The sequence below is a fragment of the Pogona vitticeps genome, chromosome 1 (genome assembly GCF_051106095.1).
Source record: "Pogona vitticeps strain Pit_001003342236 chromosome 1, PviZW2.1, whole genome shotgun sequence".
Taxonomy (NCBI): domain Eukaryota; kingdom Metazoa; phylum Chordata; class Lepidosauria; order Squamata; family Agamidae; genus Pogona; species Pogona vitticeps.
The window spans coordinates 126628001-126646599 of record NC_135783.1 but is presented as its reverse complement, the minus strand read 5'-3'; the positions used below and the strand labels follow the sequence as shown (position 1 = coordinate 126646599).

The 18599-nt window shown below is 40.5% G+C and overlaps 1 protein-coding gene across 2 annotated transcripts in view; it reads right to left on the bottom strand.

Moving 5' to 3' along the window:
• The window catches only part of CSMD1 (CUB and Sushi multiple domains 1), a 1337717-nt gene that overhangs the window by 82485 nt on the left and 1236633 nt on the right, over positions 1-18599 (bottom strand). For both annotated transcript variants that reach the window (XM_078386602.1, XM_020797818.3), the window contains 2 exons: positions 10148-10336; positions 4967-5152 (listed from right to left, as the gene is read on the bottom strand). In XM_078386602.1, the coding sequence (XP_078242728.1) occupies positions 4967-5152; positions 10148-10336 (375 nt within the window). The remainder of the gene's footprint in view (positions 1-4966; positions 5153-10147; positions 10337-18599) is intronic.

Below are 18599 nucleotides of genomic sequence, written 5' to 3'. Positions count from 1 at the left end.
TTTTATTGAGAGTTAAACTAGAGCTGTAGGTCTCCTGCTTTGGATTGGAACTTCATTTGTCAATTCTGGTTCAAGCATAAATTCATTCAGGCTAATTTGCATCGGAATGAATGCAGTTTATATCTCATGCGATCCAACTCAGAAATCTACACCATGATTAATTTGCACTGGGAAATGGGTGTGACTTTTTTGTTTTTGTTGTTTGATTTCACAGGTATCCCTGGAATCTGAAGACATTTCAATAATCTCAAAGATTATTTAAATCCTGCATAATCCCAGACAGATAAGATCCTGGAGTATTTGCTTTAGCCCTTTAAAATTTTTTTCTGTTAAAACAATCTTAACTTTTCCCCCACATGGTTTTTCTTACGTGATATCAAGTTGCCTTTGACTTATGATGACCCTATAAATGAGTGGTCTCCAAAATGCCCTGTCCTCAACAGCGCTGCTCAGCTCTTGTAAACTCAAGCCTGTGGCTTCCTTTTGGTAATCAATCCATCTCCTACTTGGTCTTCCTCTTTTCCTCCTGCCTTCCACTTTCCCCAGGATTATTGTCATTTCCTGAGAATCTTGCCTTCTCATGATGTGCCCAAAGTAGGACAGCCTCAGTTTCAACATTTTTGACTACAGAGAGTTCAGGCTTGATTTCATCTAGGACCCAGCTGTTTGTCTTTCTTGGAGTCCAGAGTATCCAAAAAACTCTCCTCCAGCACCAAATGTCAAATAAATCATTTTTTTCTCTGTCAGCTTTCTTTGCTGTCCAGTTTTCACACCCATACATGGTAACTGGAAATACAAAAGTGTGGATGGTCTTGGTCTCCAGTGACACATCCTTACACCCGTTGATCTTTTCTAATTCCTTCATTGCTGTCCTTCCAAGTCTCCTGCTGATTTCTTGGCTGCAGTCTGCAATTGGATTAATGATTGAACTAAGATATAAAGAAACCTCTACCTATTTCAATGTCTTCATTGTCAATGCTAAAGATGTGCAGTTCTTCTATAATCATGATTTTTCTCTTAACATTCAACTGCAGTCCTGCTTTGGCACATTCATCTTTGTTTTCCCCCAGAGGTCATTTTAAGTCAGTGCTGCTTTCTGCCAGTATGACTGTGTCATCTGCATATCTTAAATTATGGATGTTTGTTTCACCAATCTCCTTTATCTGAATCTAGTATGGCTTTCCAGATAATATTTTCTGCACACAGACTGAACAGATAAGAGGATAAAATACACTCTTGTCTAACACCTTTGCCTACAGGAACCATTCTGTCACTCCTTATTTAGTCCTATGGGTAATTTCTCACCCACAAGATAGGTTTTGTATCAGGACAATTAAGTACTAAGGCACACCCATTTCTTTCAAAATGACCCATAGTTTCTCACACAGGCAAAGGCTTTGCTGTAGTCTATAAAGCACAGACTGCTCTTCTGAAATTCATTAGTGTGCTCTAGTAGCCAATCTATATTTGCAACATGATCACAAGCGCCTGTGCCTTTTTGGACTTCAGCTTGAACATCAGCCATTTTTTGCTCCATGTAAGTTAAAAAACTTTGTTGCACCACTTTGAGAATCACTTTGATCACATGAGAAAATAGAGCTATGGTTATATAGATACTGGCCTCCTTGGTCTCTCCTTTCTTAGAGATTGGAATGTACATTGAACATTTCTAGTCTGTGGGTCAGTTTGTTTTATTTCCCATATTTGTTGGCATATTCTTGTTAGGATTTTGACAGATTCAGGCTCCATGGCTTGAAATAGTTATATGGTATTCCATCTAGCCTGCTGATTTATTTCTTCCTAGTTCGTTCAGAGCAGTTTTCACTTCACTTTCTAGAACTGCAGATTCTTTGTCAAAGAATTCCCTTTCAAATGAATTTGTCATTCTTTTATCTATTTTGCATAGCTCTTCTGTATACTGTTTTTACTTTCTTCTTCTTTTATCCTGGTGAGCTAGTATGCTTCCCTATCAGTCCTTCAGCATTCCTAACACTGGCTTAAACTTTCCTTTGATTTTTGGAAGAGATCTCTTGGTTTTCCCCTTTTCTTGTTTTCCTCTGTTTCTTTGCATTGGTTGTTGCAGCAGTTCTCTTTGTCTCTATGTAACAGTCGCCAAAAAACTACATTCAGAATTCTACCTGTTTCTTTTACCTTTTACTTTAGCTCCATGACTTACACTTTTCATGTTTCTTCCAGCATCCATCTAGGTTTTTTCCCTTTTCTTTTTACTACAGGAATTGTCTTTTTGCATTTGTCCCAGGGGACGAATAGGTCCCCTAGGTCCAGGGGATTTGTGTTAAGCATCTACATTTGCTTTAATATGCTCAACATTTTTAATATAGTGTGGCTTTTCTGCATGATCATATTGTCTGTGATTCATGTGCTGTGTGCTTGTGCACAAAGACTTAGGGTGCATTCAGAAAATGATAAAGGACCAGATTTGATTGCGCTGAAAGTGGTTACTTTGCCGGATGCAGTCACTTTTAAAGCACCTTCCATGTGCACAGGAATTGGTCCAGCTCAGAAAAAAATATCTCTTCAGCAGGACCAAAAAGGTTTAGCTTTGGCATGGAGCAGGCTGGGCTGGTTTGTGATGTCCTTTATGTTGTGTGATAGTTGGAAAATAGCTTGCACTGGACCATGCCACAAGCAGTCCAGAATGCACTATTTCTCCACCTACCATTTTTAATCTGTAAGGATAGAAACTAACACACTGAGAAAAACTGAACTTAAAGTAAAACTAGGGTCAATACATGTGGTGTAAGACTTAAGTAGTACCCAATAAAATCACTCTAGAGCCAACAGATATTCAAATAAGCCAACAAATAGAAAGTGTAAAGAAAGGTGGGACTAAATGAGAAAGAAATAGGAAAGATTGATTGAAGTTTGGGTTCCTATTAGAAATGGGCATAAATCAGAACAATGGTGATCATTTTGATTTGTGATTCATCAAGAAGAATTATGAATGCATGACTTTTTTTCTGATGTATCGACAAATGATTCATAAATTCATTTTTTTACTTTAAAACCATATAAAATCCCCCCTTGAATTTAGGATTACTAAATTCTCCTGACTCTCCTCTACAAGCCCTGTACGTTTGGTGAAGTTTGGGTTTTGTATGTCTAGCTTATAGAACCACAAGGAGGACCCCCCCAGAAAAGTTCCCCCCAAGTACCTAAGACATCAAAATCATAGAGAAGCTTCCACTGACTCTCCTCTACAATCCCCCCAAGTTTGGTGAAGATTGAATTTCAGACATACAGGTTATACACCCATAAAGTGGATCCCCTCAGGAAAGTGCCCTTCAGCAGATGGCTCAAGGAAACCAAGGGAATCTTTACCAAACTTGGTGGGGTTGGAGAGGAGAGTCAAGGAAAGCTTCTCTGTGATTTTGGTGTCTCCAGGTGCCTGGGGGGGGAGCTTTCCTCGGGGGCCCTCTTTGTGGGTGTGTAAGTTGGACATCTGAAATCCAATCTTCACCACAATTGGAGAGATTCTATAGGAGCATCAGAGGAACCTTCCTTGAAATGTTGGTGTCTCTAAGTGCCTGTGGGCCATTTTTTAATCCAAGCAAATCAACAAATGCTAAAAATACATTGATTCATATTTGTCAGGGGCATTGATTCATGTGAATATGAACCAAGGAATTATCAATTTTTGAACAAATTAGGTGATTCATGTTTTAATTGCCCACCTCTAGTTCTTATAGGACAAAGGAAAGAAAAACACAAGCTGAATAGATACAGTAAATGCAAAACTACCACCAAACCCAATCAGAGAGTTTACAGCCCAATCTTTAAGCTAAAAGGGCCAAACGAGGGATAAACGGTAAGTACCATTTCCAGGCACACGGAGATTCTCAAACAATAAGCACATTCTCACACAATAAACAGTGCCAACCACCACCATCACAGCAAGCAAGAAACATCAAAGAATTAGACTAGACCATTGAAATTAACAAGATAAAATATGGGGAAGTGATAAAGTTCTGAGATTCAGAACAATCAATAATTGCCATGATATTCTGCAGCTTTTTAAAAAATTATCTGTTATTAACAGCTCAAGAAAAAAAGAACAAAGGGCTGCATGCGAGAGCTCAGTATATTCTTTGATATCATACAATCCCTCTCTCCAAGCACTATGACTGGAAAGTGCTGGTAAGACTCTTTTCTTCGATTGCAAGATAGAGCAGTCAATGAGCAAGGTCCAACTCTAATCCGCAACTGTACAACGCTGGCTCTCTCTTCATGTCATGCTGTTTTGCAACATTTTGGAAGTAGGCTGCCTAGCTTTCTTTTGATGTCTGAACTAGTCCAAAATAATTCAGTTCCACTGAGACCCGATTCAAATTGGGATTCAGCTGAACCAGATGCACAGCCTTGATTTAAATGTGACAACTATTCCTTGAACTAGGTTCTTCAAAGACCCTCGTGGTGCAGTGGTTAAACCGTTGTACTGCAGCCAAAACTGTGCTCACAACCTGGGGTTCAATCCCAGGTAGCTGGGTCAAGGTTGACTCAGGCTTCTATCCTTCCAAGGTCGGTAAAATGAGTACCCAGCTCGCTGGAGGGGGGCAATGTGTAGCTTGCATATAACTTGTAAACCACCCATAATGTGCTTGAAGCGCTATGGGGCGATATACAAGCAGCACGCTTTGCTTTTGCTTTTCTTCTGTGCAGGATCATAAATGTGATCAAAAGGAAAGAAGAATGTCAAGTATAGTAAATGCCTTATCCTATAGAAGCCCATTCTGATCAGAAATATGTCATCTACTTGTGAGCTTCAGTCAACATACAGAAAAAGAGAAACAGCAGACTTATTCCTAAGCAATAGTGAGAGGTTGGACAGTTCAGGAAAAGCAGACAGGGTGGGGCAATATGTGGTACTAAGCTGGTATCACTAAGGTGGTGGAAGGAAGCCATATTCTATATGGGTATACTTTGATTTAAGCTGTTCTGTACTTACGTTTACAGACAGGTGGTCTTCCTTTATTGCTCCACAATCCATCTTCTTGACACACTGCTGTTGCTTGTTGACTAAATTCTAGCTTGAAGCCCTCATTACATTCATATATCACTTTGCTGCCTAGAATAAACTCATTACCCCACACTGAACCATTTCCAGGAGATTCTGGAATACCGCAAGATACGGCTGAAAAGAAAAGAGAAACAGATACAGTTTGCCACAGGAAGGGATAATTAATGGTATCATGTTTGGTATGGTACAGAGGGAAAAATTACCTAATTACACTACATTTATCATGTTCTTGCTGAGAAGTGACTCACTTTACAACCATTGTGTGGCAAAATCAAAGAATAAAAGGAACACAAAATTATGTAACAAGTTGTCAGACTAATGTCCAGTAATATCAATCTCATACAAGCCTGGCTGCTGTAGTTGACACTTGACTCACCTCCATTAAGGAAATGTTATTTGGAAACCAACAAGGTCTTCTCTCCTGCTCACCTGTAATGTTCCTCTATGAGAAACATATTATCCCGCACTAGGTGGCTGGCAAGCTCCTTCCTCTCTAAGCTCAAGGGTGTCTTATCAGTGGCTTTGCATGCAAGAAGCAGTACAGTACAAAGACAGGTGCGGGAGGTAAAAAGCCCTTGCTGGCTTCCAAGCAGGGTGGAGAGGAGTCAGAACATGAGGAGGGAGGGAGGGTTTGTTACTGTGCTGCCCATATCAAAGACAGAACAAAGACAGCAGCAAAGAACCTGGCTGGTGGAACTCGGGTACTACACTGTCACACTGGATGGGAGATGACGCTCCTGCTGGGCATCAGCAAAAACTCTCCTGCTTGAACTGAATTGGAGGGGCAGCTCCCTGCCCGGCACAAATGTCTTCCTCTGGGAGCAAAGTTGCAGTGGGAAGGGAAGGGTCTATTCACAGACATTTACACATTTTCAAGCAGGGGTGAATTGACTTGCTTGCTCCCTCTCCTCTCTGTCTCTGTGGAGGGGTGATTTGGCTATAATGGGGAAAGACACTAGTTTAAATTCCACGGCTCAGTTTTACAGTAGAAATCCGTCTTTCCCATGCAGGACTGAATTGAGACCATTTGAAAATTCCCTACATTCCTAGCCTGCAAGGAAAAGAGTGTTTCAGTTCCCCATCCTCATCTGCAGGACAAGATAAGGGAGTATTTATTTCCCTGTTTCAGATATAATTATTCTAAATGTACTGCTGCTTAGGCATTTTTTTGCCGTTTCAGCAACTCAAAGTAACAGTAATAACAATAAATCATTATTCCTTGGAAGGAAACCAAGTTCTTTATGCAGCACCAGCACAAGCATTATCATATGAGCTGTCATTTGACAAGATGGGAAATGAAACACACCATCTTGACCTACCCAGTTTAACCCAAGCTACAGATGTGTTCTTACGAAAACCGAAACCCATAGGATGGAAATGGAAAGAAACTATTCAATTTGTTAAAATAATGAACACAGACAGATTAGATCCCCGTCACTAATTTTAATGCACTTGGGGTGCCAGATATATTGGTACTTCAGATATAATGAAAGGGTTTCTTTGGGGGAAAACTATGACAAAGACATGTTAAAAGATGACCTAAGCATTTAGTTAAGTAACTAAACATCTCTGATACTAATTAGTTTCAAGGAAAATTTGTTTATTTTCCTAGAGGCTAAGCTGTTTTTGTTTAAGAATTCTCTGAACAACCAAAAAAAAATGCACCTTTAAAAATCTGTGCTTTGGCCATAATTGAACGAAAATGAGGTATAATCCAGTTAATTACTACAGAAACTGCTCGATAGCTAGCTCAGTGGTTTTGATCTTTGGCTGCAGAGCCAGAAGCTGGGGGTTCAATTTCCCACTGTGCTTCTTTGACAGGGGCTGGACTGGATGATCCATAGGGTCCCTTCCAGCTCTGCAGTTCAAAGGTTATCATCATCATCATCACTCTGAATTGGTTTTGTCCTCTTGCAGTAAAAGATAACTCCTCAAACATAGCTGTGGCTGTTCTCCTCGACTTTGGAGAAAATTTGTGAATTAATGCTAATAGTTTTATGTATATTTGTAAAATGAGTGCTGGAGAAATGTGATAGATGTTGCCTTGTTGTGTAACCTAGTAAAAATAGTAGCACTGATAGGCTGTTGGTGTCTTTGGGGTCAATCAGCTTGTCCCATTCTGCTCCCAATGTCTATGTGTTTACCATCACAAAGAGAAAAGACAATAGGTTTATAAGGAGACAAGAGGTTTACACCAATCTATTTCACACATATTGTGAAAACTACAAAGAAGAAAAAAGCTTGGTTTCTTAGACCAACAGCTGGGATCTCTCAAGAGGGCTGGAGAATCCCCAAGGAGATGCCTCATCATTCTAAGACAACTCTCCTAGAATCTCAGCAACTGTGAAACTACATCTCTAGCAAATACTAATTCAAATGCTACCATTGCCACAAACTCACTAGGTAACCTTAAACAAAACACCTAGTCTAGTTGTCCATCTTTGCTATGAGAAGAAATAATTAGTGGACTATCTTGCAAGGATTTCAAAACAAGATATCTTATAAAGTGTGTGGAACACCTGAATTGAGCAGTGCAGTTGCTATGCTCTGGATCTATTTCAGTCGGGCTTCAGGCCGCACCATGGCATGGAAATGGCACTGGTCACCCTGCTTGATGACCTATCGAGGGAGGCCCACAGGGTCAAGATGTCCTTGTTAGTTGTCCTCGATATCTGAGCCACCACTGATACAGTTGACCATGGTATCCTCCGAGTTGGGGATTGGTGGCCTTGCTCTTGCTTGGCTCTGGTCCTTCTTAGAGAGTTTCCTCAGAGTCCATCTTGGGGAGAATGTATTGGCCCTGTGGTTCCTCAATGCTGTTTAATATCTATTTGAGGCCACTGGAATGGGTCATCCAGGGGTCTGGAGCCTCATGTCACCAGTATGCTGATGACACTTCAGCTCTACATCTCCTTTTGTCCATCTGCAGTGGATGCCATTCCATCTCTTGAGTGCTGCCTGGGGACCGTTCTGCAATGGATACACTCGAATGGACCGAGGTTGAACCTGGATAAGACGGAATTCTTGCAGTTTGGTGCCCTGATGTCAATGGTTTGGGAAACATCATCTCTTTGGGGGGGCGACTCTTAACAACAGAGAGTGTGGTTCACAGTCTGGGGGTTCATCTTGACCTGACACTTACCATGGAGACTCAGGTAGTGTCCGTGGTTTGGTCTGCCCATTTACATCTTCAGCGGATCACACAGCTGCGTCCCTACCTAAACACGGGGGCTCTCACCACACTGATCCATGCACTCATAGTCTCAAGAATAGACTACTGTAATGCTCTCTACATGGGGCTTCCTTTGAGACTGATGCAGAAGCTTCAAATGGTCCAGAACACGACGGCCAGGCTATTAACAGAGGTGAAAAGATTCCATCATATTTCCCCTATCCTGGCCACCTTACACTGCTTACCTATTCGCTTCTGCATCAGTTTCAAGGTGCTGACTATTACATATAAAGTTCTAAATGGTTTAGGGCCTCGATACCTGACAGAGTGCCTTCTTACACCTAGTTCCAGCCAGGCTGAGCAGTTGAGAGGCCTAATGCCAAGAGAGGCCCAAAGATAAAAAACTAAAAACCTGGCCTTATTGGCAGTGGCCCCTCATCTCTGGAACAATTTACCATTAAAGATCCACCCGTCCCCCATGCTGAGGGCCTTCAAGAGTGAACTAAATACCTGGCTCTACAGGCAAGCCTTCCCAACAGTCATCACTTAGTTTTTATTTTATTTATTTTTTACTCTTGTAGTAAAATTGGGCCCCATCTTTTAATGTATTTATGCTTTCGTTTATTATATCTGTATTTTTGGTTTTTGTATAAACACCCAGAGTAGACATGTTCTAGATGGGCGGTATATAAGTCAAATAAATAAATAAATAAATAAATAAATAAATAAATAAATAAATAAATAAATAAATAAATAAATATGCCTTCATATTCTTAGCCTAGTAACCTGTTGGCTAAAAGCATAATAAAAAAGAAATCATATAAGCATCCCACCTCATGCTCCAGCAGATTCCTTATCATGTGCCCACTCTCTCAAAATGCAATTTCCCCTTCACACTGCATTTAGCCAACAGGATGCTAGCCTTTCTGTATGTCACTCACACAGGAAGTACAGTGGGGAATTGAATTCCCAGCCTCTAGCTCCACAGCCAGTCACCAAATCAAATGAGCTATCTAGCCAGCTTTTGTCCGTGTGTGTGTGTGTGTGTGTGTGTGTGTGTGTGTGTGTGTGTGTGTGTGTGTGTGTGTGTGTGTGTGTGTGTGTGTGTGTGTGTGTGTGTGTGTGTGTGTGTGTGTGTGTGTGTGTGTGTGTACACAGAGAGAGAGAGAGAGAGAGAGAGAGAATGCGAAAACAATTTTATATGTTACTCTTCCTATATTTCTCATGGCTAAAGAGGCAAACTTCTTTTTTAAACAACGAGGCCACATGCCGTTTCAGCAGGAACTGCTGTTCTGGAAACAGTTTTCTTCTTTGTATACATTTTCAAAATTAACCATTTTTTTGTTTACAACAAAACAAGCAAAATTAGGTGGAGGCGTTCCAATCTATACCTGAAGATTGCAGTAATAATAACAAATGTTTTATTACGATCATTGACCAGCAAAAGATACATTATTTAAATTAGGAGACATAAAAACAATCTAAAAACATTAAAACACTAAAAACACCAAAGCACTAAAAACATCTATATACATATATACATCTTACTAAATATCTCCTACCCCCCCCCCATCATAGGCCTTATCTATGGGCTATTACAGCTTGCATAGAATGCCAAAATTGTTACTTTGAAGCTCATAGAGCCTGTGTGATCATTATATCAAATTGGTATACACAAATTTACAGATTCTACAGCTGTGCTTTAGGTGGAACCTTTCCTTCACGGATTTTGATTGCAGCAGCACAGAATTTAGCTACTTTTGTCAGCATATCTGAATTTAGCCCAGTATATCTGCCAAGGGAAGATTGCAGTGATGTATTGTGTGATTGTTTCTACGTAGCCATATTTGTGGGCCAGAATGTCCTCAACTCCTACAAAGCATGGAGATATAATGAGCCATAGGGTCACAAAATAAAAAGAAATTTAAAAGCCTTACCTTGGCAGAGAGGAAGAGGGGCGTCCCACTGATACATGCCATTTGGGTGACGTCTGCAAGTAGCATTGCTATGGCCAATCATCCTGTAGCCAGGTTTACAGTAATAGTGAACTATACTGCCAACTGTGCCCTTGGTTTTATTTATAATCCCACCATTGTTCACAACATGGTTTAAACTGCAGTATGGAGCTATACAGGAACGAAGTAAAAAGAAATAAAAGAAATAGATTAATAGTCGTCAAGTAAAATGTGTGGCATGGTTATGACCAGGAAGACCATGAACTCAAGCTGTTTCCTCACAACTAGAATCCACAAAGGAAATGCTAGAAAATTATAGTCAGCTCACGAACGTTATTCTTACCATTTTCATTTGCATAGAAGTAGCAGGACAGTTTCGCACATGTAATGCAATTTGCTCTTTATTGTGTGTGACCATTAATGATGTACAACAGAAATTAGTAGAGACGGATGAATTTAAATATGTTGACCTACTGTCATGTTAATGTTTACATTTCCATAACAGAAGTGCCATGACAAATATCTGAAGCCTCATGAAAAGGCCTTAGTGAGAGGGGTGTCTGTGCTTCTTTGGAGATCTGTTGGTGAACTCAGCCTACTTCCGCAGCATGTCCTAGCTGTACCATGTTTCTGCTCAGTACCTACTTCAAATCAAGTTTTGAAGGCATTCTGTTTATTCATTATCCAACTTTCATGAATGCACGGCAGTGGGCTTTTCTAGGAGAGCACTTCTCAAGGCCCAGAGCGATGTCCTACTTGCAGTTCCATTCATATACAGTGACAGGTTTTATCCAAAGTCACATGGAAAGCAAAGACAAAGGGCCGGGCATGCTAAATATGCTAATAACTAGAATCTTCTAATACGTGAATAGGGTATTATGGGGCTATAACCCATCACTTCTGGTGCTTTAGCATTCAGGACCATCTCTTTAAGCGACTGGCTCAAATAATAACAGCAACTTCCTGGCCTTGGAGAGAGGGTGTGTGGTTCTCTTTATTTGCGAAGTCAGTCTTCTTTTCTAACAGGTCTTGCTTTAACATTCCTGCTCGGTACCTACTTCAAATAAAGTTTTGAGGGTATACTGTTTATTCATTCTCTCTGGCCTTATGGACGCCGAACCTCAACTCATGTCACACAGTATATCCTCTAGATCTACAGAAAGTAGGAAACAAATTCCAGATGTGTCAGAGTGGGTGTGCATCTAAGATCGAGACTGAAGTATTTTTTACAGAAGGCCTGTACTTGATGATGTACAATGTAAAATGCAGTCTTTCTGATTTGGTCTTCACTGGCCATTTGGGACAGAACGGGAGGAAATGAGAGCTGGGTACTCATTTTACCAACCTCAGAAGGATGGAAGGCTGAGTGAACCTTGAGCTGGCTACCTGGGATTGAATCCCAGGTCATGAGCACAGTTTTGGCTGCAGTTTAACTACTGTGCCACAAGGGAATTGATAGGATTGTTAACCAGTTGAGACAGAAAGCTTAAGGTGGTCAGGTTGGAGCAGCAAAGGACCTTATGATTCGCAGAGATGGGGACTCACAACTTGCGACTTGACTCGCACTCGACTTGGGGGTTTCTGGGGGGACTTGCTACTTAACTTGTGACTCAGACCCATTTGTACAAGTCACCTTGTTGAGTTCCTATGCGCCTCCCTACCTGCCACCACAGTCGCTACCATCTTCATAGGCAGCAGATCCTGCTTCCCTTCCAGGAGCCGGCTGCTGCCTCCACCCACACATCCGCCACCCAGCGGATACATTAGTACATGCATAGAGGCCCAGCTTCCCTTGCAGGAGCCAGGTGATGCCTCCCTGGTGCCAGTGCAGAGGAGTGCCTTGGCTTCCCTTCCAGGCCCGCTGTCTCAAACCATGAAACCCCCCCACTTCAGGAAGCAAGAGACTCAAGACTCAGACTTGGGGCTTGGAACTTGGTCCCAAAAAACTTGCCAACATCCCTGATGGTTAGGATCAAACTGCTCTTTAGCATTCCTGGTTACAATTTATTTATTTTTATTTATTTATTTTATTTCTATCCCGCCTATCTGGACATATTAGCCCACTCTAGGCGGCTTACAATAAAAGAAACAATATAATTTTAAAACATTGCACCTAGACTAAGATAGAAATCAAAGAAAGATATAAGAAAAGAAAAATCGTCAGGAGTTTTCTGTTGGGAAAGCCTGCCTATACATCAATGTTTTTAGTTGTTTCTTAAAAATGTCCAGCGAGGAATGAAGGAAAATGTTCTAAACTGTGCTGGTCTTCAGCTTGTTCAGCCAACAGACACTTGCAGAGCTGCAGGCCCACACACAAGCTCCTGAACTGTGCATGCAGGTCCTGAGAAGAAAAAACAAACTTTTGCAGGTTATGAAGCCCCAAGGTCTTCAGGGAAGGCTGGAGTCTCACCAGACAGGTCTTGAGCATAGGGCCATTTTTGCATGAGCCATAGTTACATTCTTAAGCATAAAGCATGCCCTGCATTAAGAACTACATAATAGAAATATGAAGGCACAATGATTTGAAAAAAGCAGCAGCATTTTGCTCCTAATAAGAAAAGTGCCCAGACTCACTGTTTGTGGTCATCAATATAACACCTGAAATCTAGGAGATGCTAGCTACATATTAATGTGATATGGTAACCTGAGATCATAGTTTCTACTTTGCCCATAAGTGTGCAGCAAACATGGTTTTGGAAGGTCTTCAAAAGTCCAAAATGAAATCCAGAGAAGCAATCACAGTACGTTGCAAATCTGACTATTACGAAGCCACATATAAGTTCTACATTACAGGAGATGAGGAATGCCCCTTGCCCCCAAAACCTGCCCGTGTAGCTCTTGACGTGGTTAGGAGAGTGCACAGAATGTCATTTACTGTGTTGACCATCAAAGACGGTGTTCTGAAAGAATGGCCTGATTTTTATTTAATGAATGTGAACATCTACCACAGTTATGTAAACTAAGATGATACATAAGTAGTCCAAAATCCCTTATGTTACAATACCTGCACTCAAGAAGGTCATGGACCATCTGGAAAGGTTAAAGTCATCTCCAGGGTCACTAAGCCACCTCACTGGCAAAACAAACAAACAAAAAACCCCTATTCTATATAGGGAAGATGGTTACTAGCAAGTCAAACTGGATGACAAACCCTATAGAACTGAGCACACTCATCCAGTTTGGGAACCCCGTTTTGTTGAAGCAAAACAAACGGCCAAATTTTTTTCCACTTTGGCATTTTGTTTGTTTTGGCAAAAGGGGATACCTGCCCACCCCTCTCCCACTGCCCCCATCAGCTCTGCATACCTGCTTCTGCTGCCACCACCACAGATACCATTCTCAGAGGTAGTGGGCCCGGCATCCCTGAAAGAAACTGGCTGTTGCCTCTAAGCATGTGCCCATGACAGTGGTAGCAGCGAAGGCGACAGGAGCAGGCAGGGGCCCCAGGCAAAAAATCGAGAAAAATCAGCTGCGAACTTGTTTGTTTTTCTGGAGGTTCATGATGGTCCATGCCCATCTCTACTTCTGTGATATCCTTAATATCGAATCAGATGATACTGCTATAAAAGCATCAACAAAAGCAGAACAGAACATGATCCTTAAACAAATCCTAGATAGGGCCCATGAGAAAGATGTGGAATTCAGTCAAGCAAAGTATAATTTATAGTTGATGAAGCCAAGTATATGGCTCATATTTCAACCTGGTAAGAAAATACAAACCAGAATTGAGATGCACCCACCAACAGAGGGTAAGGGCGGTCAAGGGATCTTTGTTTCTACATCCCCGATGAGTCAATCCTGACAGCACCCCTACAAGCTCTCTTATGAAAGGATACTGCCTAGAAATGGGATCCAAGGCAGCAACAAACATTGGACAGCAAATTGCAACAGCCCCACTCCAGGTTCTTTGATCCAAAGCAACAGCTAAACATACAAGCAGATGCATCTAAAGATGGTTTCAGTGCACATGTTCTTCAAGAGAAGAAGCTATCACATTAACTTCTACGTAGTTGGAGCATTCTTTGGCACTGCCCTTCTTTGGGATTGGAATGTAGACTGATCTTTTCCAAACTTGATGACATATTGAGTGTAGCACCTTAACAGCATCATCTTTTAAGATTTTAAATAGTTCCACTGGAATGCCATCACCTTCACTGGCCTTGTTGTTAGCCAGGCTTTCTAAGGCCCACTTGACTTCACTCTCCAGGATGTCTGGCTCAAGGTCAGCAACCACATGATCTGCGTTGTCCTGGACATCCAGATCTTTCTGGTATAATCCTCTGTGTATTCTTGCCACTTCTTCTCGATGTCTTCTTCTTCTGTTAGGTCCCTACCGTTTTTGTCCTTTATTATGTCCATCTTTGCACAAAATGTTCCTTTAATATCTCCAATTTTCTTGAACAGATCTCTAGTTTTTCCCTTTCTATTCTTTTCCTCTGTTTCTTTGCACTATTCGTTTAAGAAGGCCCTCTTGTCTCTCCTTGCTATCCTTTGGAAGTTTGCATTCAATTTTCTGTAACTTTCCCTATCTCCCTTGCATTTTGTTTCCCTTCTCTTCTCTGCTAATTGTAAGGCCTCGTTGGACAGCCACTTTGCTTTCTTGCATTTCCTTTTCTTTGGGATGTTTTTTGTTGCTGCCTCCTGTACAGTGTCACGAGCCTCCATCCATAGTTCTTCAGGCACTCTGTCCACCAAATCTAGTTCCTTAAATCTGTTCTTCACTTCCACTGTGTATTCATAAGGGATTTGGTTTATATTATACCTGACTAGCCCAGTGGTTTTTCCTACTTTCTTCAGTTTAAGCTTGAATTTTGCTTTGAGAAGCTGATGATCAGAGCCACAATCAGCTCCAGGTCTGGTTTTTGCTGACTGTATAGAGCTTTTCCATCTTTGGCTGCAGAGAATATAATCAATCTGATTTCGGTATTGCCCATCTGGTTATGTCCATGTGTAGAGTCACCTCTTGTGTTGTTGGAAAAGAGTGTTTGTGATGGCCACCTTGTTCTCTTGACAAAACTCTATTAGCCTTTGCCCTGCTTCGTTGTGAACTCCAAGGCCAAACTTGTCTGTTGTTCCTTTTATCTCTTGACTCCCTACTTTAGCATTCCAATCCCCTATAATAAGAAGAACATCTTTCTTTGGTGTCAGTTCTAGAAGGTGTTGTAAGTCTTCATAGAATTGGTCAATTTCAGCCTCTTCAGCATCGGTGCTTGTTGCATAAACTTGGATTATTGTGATGTTGAAAGGTCTGCCTTGGTCTCATAATCTATCTATACACATGGGCTAAGTTCTACAGCATTAGGGCCTTGCTCTTTAAGGAATCTAAAAAGACAACATTTAGAAGGAATGTATTCTCAAAGGCTTTCTCAGCTGGGATCTGATGGTTGTTGTACATTTTTCAGGCTGTTCGGCCGTGTTCTGGAGGTTTTTCTTCCTAATGTTTCATCACATGCCGGCCACAGAGACTGGAGAAACATTAGGAAGAAAAACCTCCAAAGCATGGCCAAACAGCCTGAAAAACCTGCAACAACCATTTAGAAGGAACTTCAGAAAAATATTGTGATGCCTGTGCAAAAATTATTAAAAGGACATGCTACCCTCATAGCATAGCCTTTGAAATATTATGCAGCCTAAATAATATGGTCACAACAAATAATCGGGCAAACATTTTAAAGCAGCATTCTTAATAAAACAACTCAGTCATAAATAAAATAAATGAGTTTTCAAGGCCTTTCTAAGGGTCATCTCTTACAAGGTTGGTTATGCATCCTTTAAAAGGGAGATCCATAAGCTATTATTTCTCATTATATACAACATGCACGGAATGTTTAGACTTCTGTGTCTTCAGTTTTTATTTCTGATGAAAATAAATAACGTTTTTTGGAATAACTCCAGCCAATGAGGGGTTGCTTTAATTTTTTTCCCTTTTTTGTACCATATCTAGTACAAAAATCAGCTATACTTGTATTTAACAAGCCATAGACTGATCCTATATGCTGCAGTAGCTGCTAATGAGAAATCTAATTATGTCCATCCATGAGGGGAAAGGAGAGAAGGGGAATCCTATCCTCCTTTTGTGCCCAATCATAGCTTTCTTGAGTTTGAAAGCATCTGGAACATATTTTGAGAGCACATGAGGGAACAAGATAGAGCTCCTGCTGCACAAAGGTGAATGTTGTCCTTACTGCTTCTTGCCAAAGTATGAGCTACGTTTGGTTTCAGAACTAGATCTACAATGCAGATATTTTATAAAGCTATTACCTGAAGGTTTATAACCTGTGTTCCCAGTTTTTCAGCCACTCACCATGTACAGTTTCCTTTGTAAGCATAAAAGAGCTGGAACAAAAAAAAAAGTCCCAGCAGATCTATCGCTTTTTGCCAATGGAGTACATTTATTTGTTCATCAACCAATATAATATTTTGAGACAAAAAAAAATAGTCTCAGTTTTTGCCTGTCTGCAGTTTCTGCAAGCCATGATGTTGAGTAGCAGAAATGTCACATTCTAGTTGTAATTAGATTAGTTGCATGGGAAGGGGGTACTGGCATTCTCAGTGGGCGTAAGAAATATCGGCCTCAACCCAACTTTAACCTTAAGCCTTCTGCTAACTCTTAATACAACGAGCTTCTTGTGGGATCAGAAGATACTCCAGAAGTCACTCTGTGGATTTTTTAAACTGCATGCATAATAGTTAAGAAGATACAGTGACATTACAATGACATTGGAAGGGGAGGGGAGAAACCCATCTAATTAGTACCCAGTTAATCAATGAAATCTTCTCAGATGTCCTTAAAAGAGATAAAACAGAATCTTTCAGAAAGAAACAAGTCTAAATGATTTCATGCTTTAATGTCTGGGATATCATCAGTATACAGACGTTAGTATAGTATGCTCCCCATAAATCTTATATACAACATACAAGGGGACCGCCTTCTGGCCTTTGTACCACCCCCTTGTATGGTGTATATAGGGTTCTTTCACATCTGCAGTTTCAGGGATCCACGATAGATCATGGAACTGGTCCCTATCAGTGCACCCCTAGTATTAAGCTTCATTAACTGTTTTTGTTAATTACTCCATGATTGAAAGACAGGAAAGAGAATAAGCCAGTGAAAGAGACAGCAAGAGAGAGATAGAGCATAGGAAGGAAGGAAGGACTTTTTTTTTTTACAAATGCATTAAAACGGTATGTTACAATACTCTATTATTAATTGTTGAATTGATAGTCCCCCCCCCCCTCAAAACCTGATTTTTGAACAGAAAACATTGCGTTTATTCCATGTTCACACATAAGGGCTCTTTCTAAGGATATCTTTTTTATAATGATACTTTCAAAATGTAAAGTGCAGTACTTTTCATGTTGGTCTAGTTGCAATTTCTATTAAATTCTGCAAAAACTATTCCCAGATCACTGTGTATAGGATTAGACGTAACTAGAATAAAACCCATGAATTTTTAAAGGTATCATTTTTACAGAAAATATAGGGAACATCCAGCCCCTCCCCCAGAATTAGGCAAGCTCTCAATAAAAATATCCAGAACTTAACCTTTAACTGACAACATTGGCATGACTGCAATGCTGTTTTGTCTTTGCATTTCCCTCCATCTCTAGAAAAAAAGCACAGAAACTGCCTGCATAACGAAGTGACACTGACTACATAGGACAACTGTCAAAGAAATACTGTAAACAGCCTGAGGGAAAACTTAAAAAAAATACACTCTCTCTTGTTCATCTCCTTGGCTTCTTGTGTCATATGTTAATAGTAGCACAGCCAAACTTTCAGACAAACATATGACATTCAGTCTGGTAATTTTCTGTTGGTAGCTCATGACCCCATTCTGCCCCCATGAACATTTATTGGAAAAATGCTGCATTTTTGGATAGATTAACCAAAATTCCTATCCTGATAACCTACTCACTTATTAAATCACACTGAACTCAGATATACTCCATACATACATACATACATACATACATACATACATACATACATACATACATACATACATACATACATACATACATACATACATACATACATACATACATACATACATACATACATACATACATACATACATACATACATACATACATACAGTTTCTATTGTAAAAGCATGCATGCATGCATGACACATTGAAAGATACCACAATTTCAATACCATAATATGAGCTTGCTATCATGTATGAGTGAGCAACGTAACTGCTGCATACAGGACCAGCTAAATTTCCTCAGCACTCATTGAAGGCAGGACCACATACAGCACATTGTGATAGCAAAGATAGGAAACAACTAAGGCATGGATGACTGTTACCAAGTCCAGTTGACATAAGAAAGAGCATAGCTGGCACACTCAGTAGAGTGGTGCAAAAGCACTTCTTATTGGTACTGCCACCTCAGAGATCACGACCAGTGCAAAGCCAACGAATACTA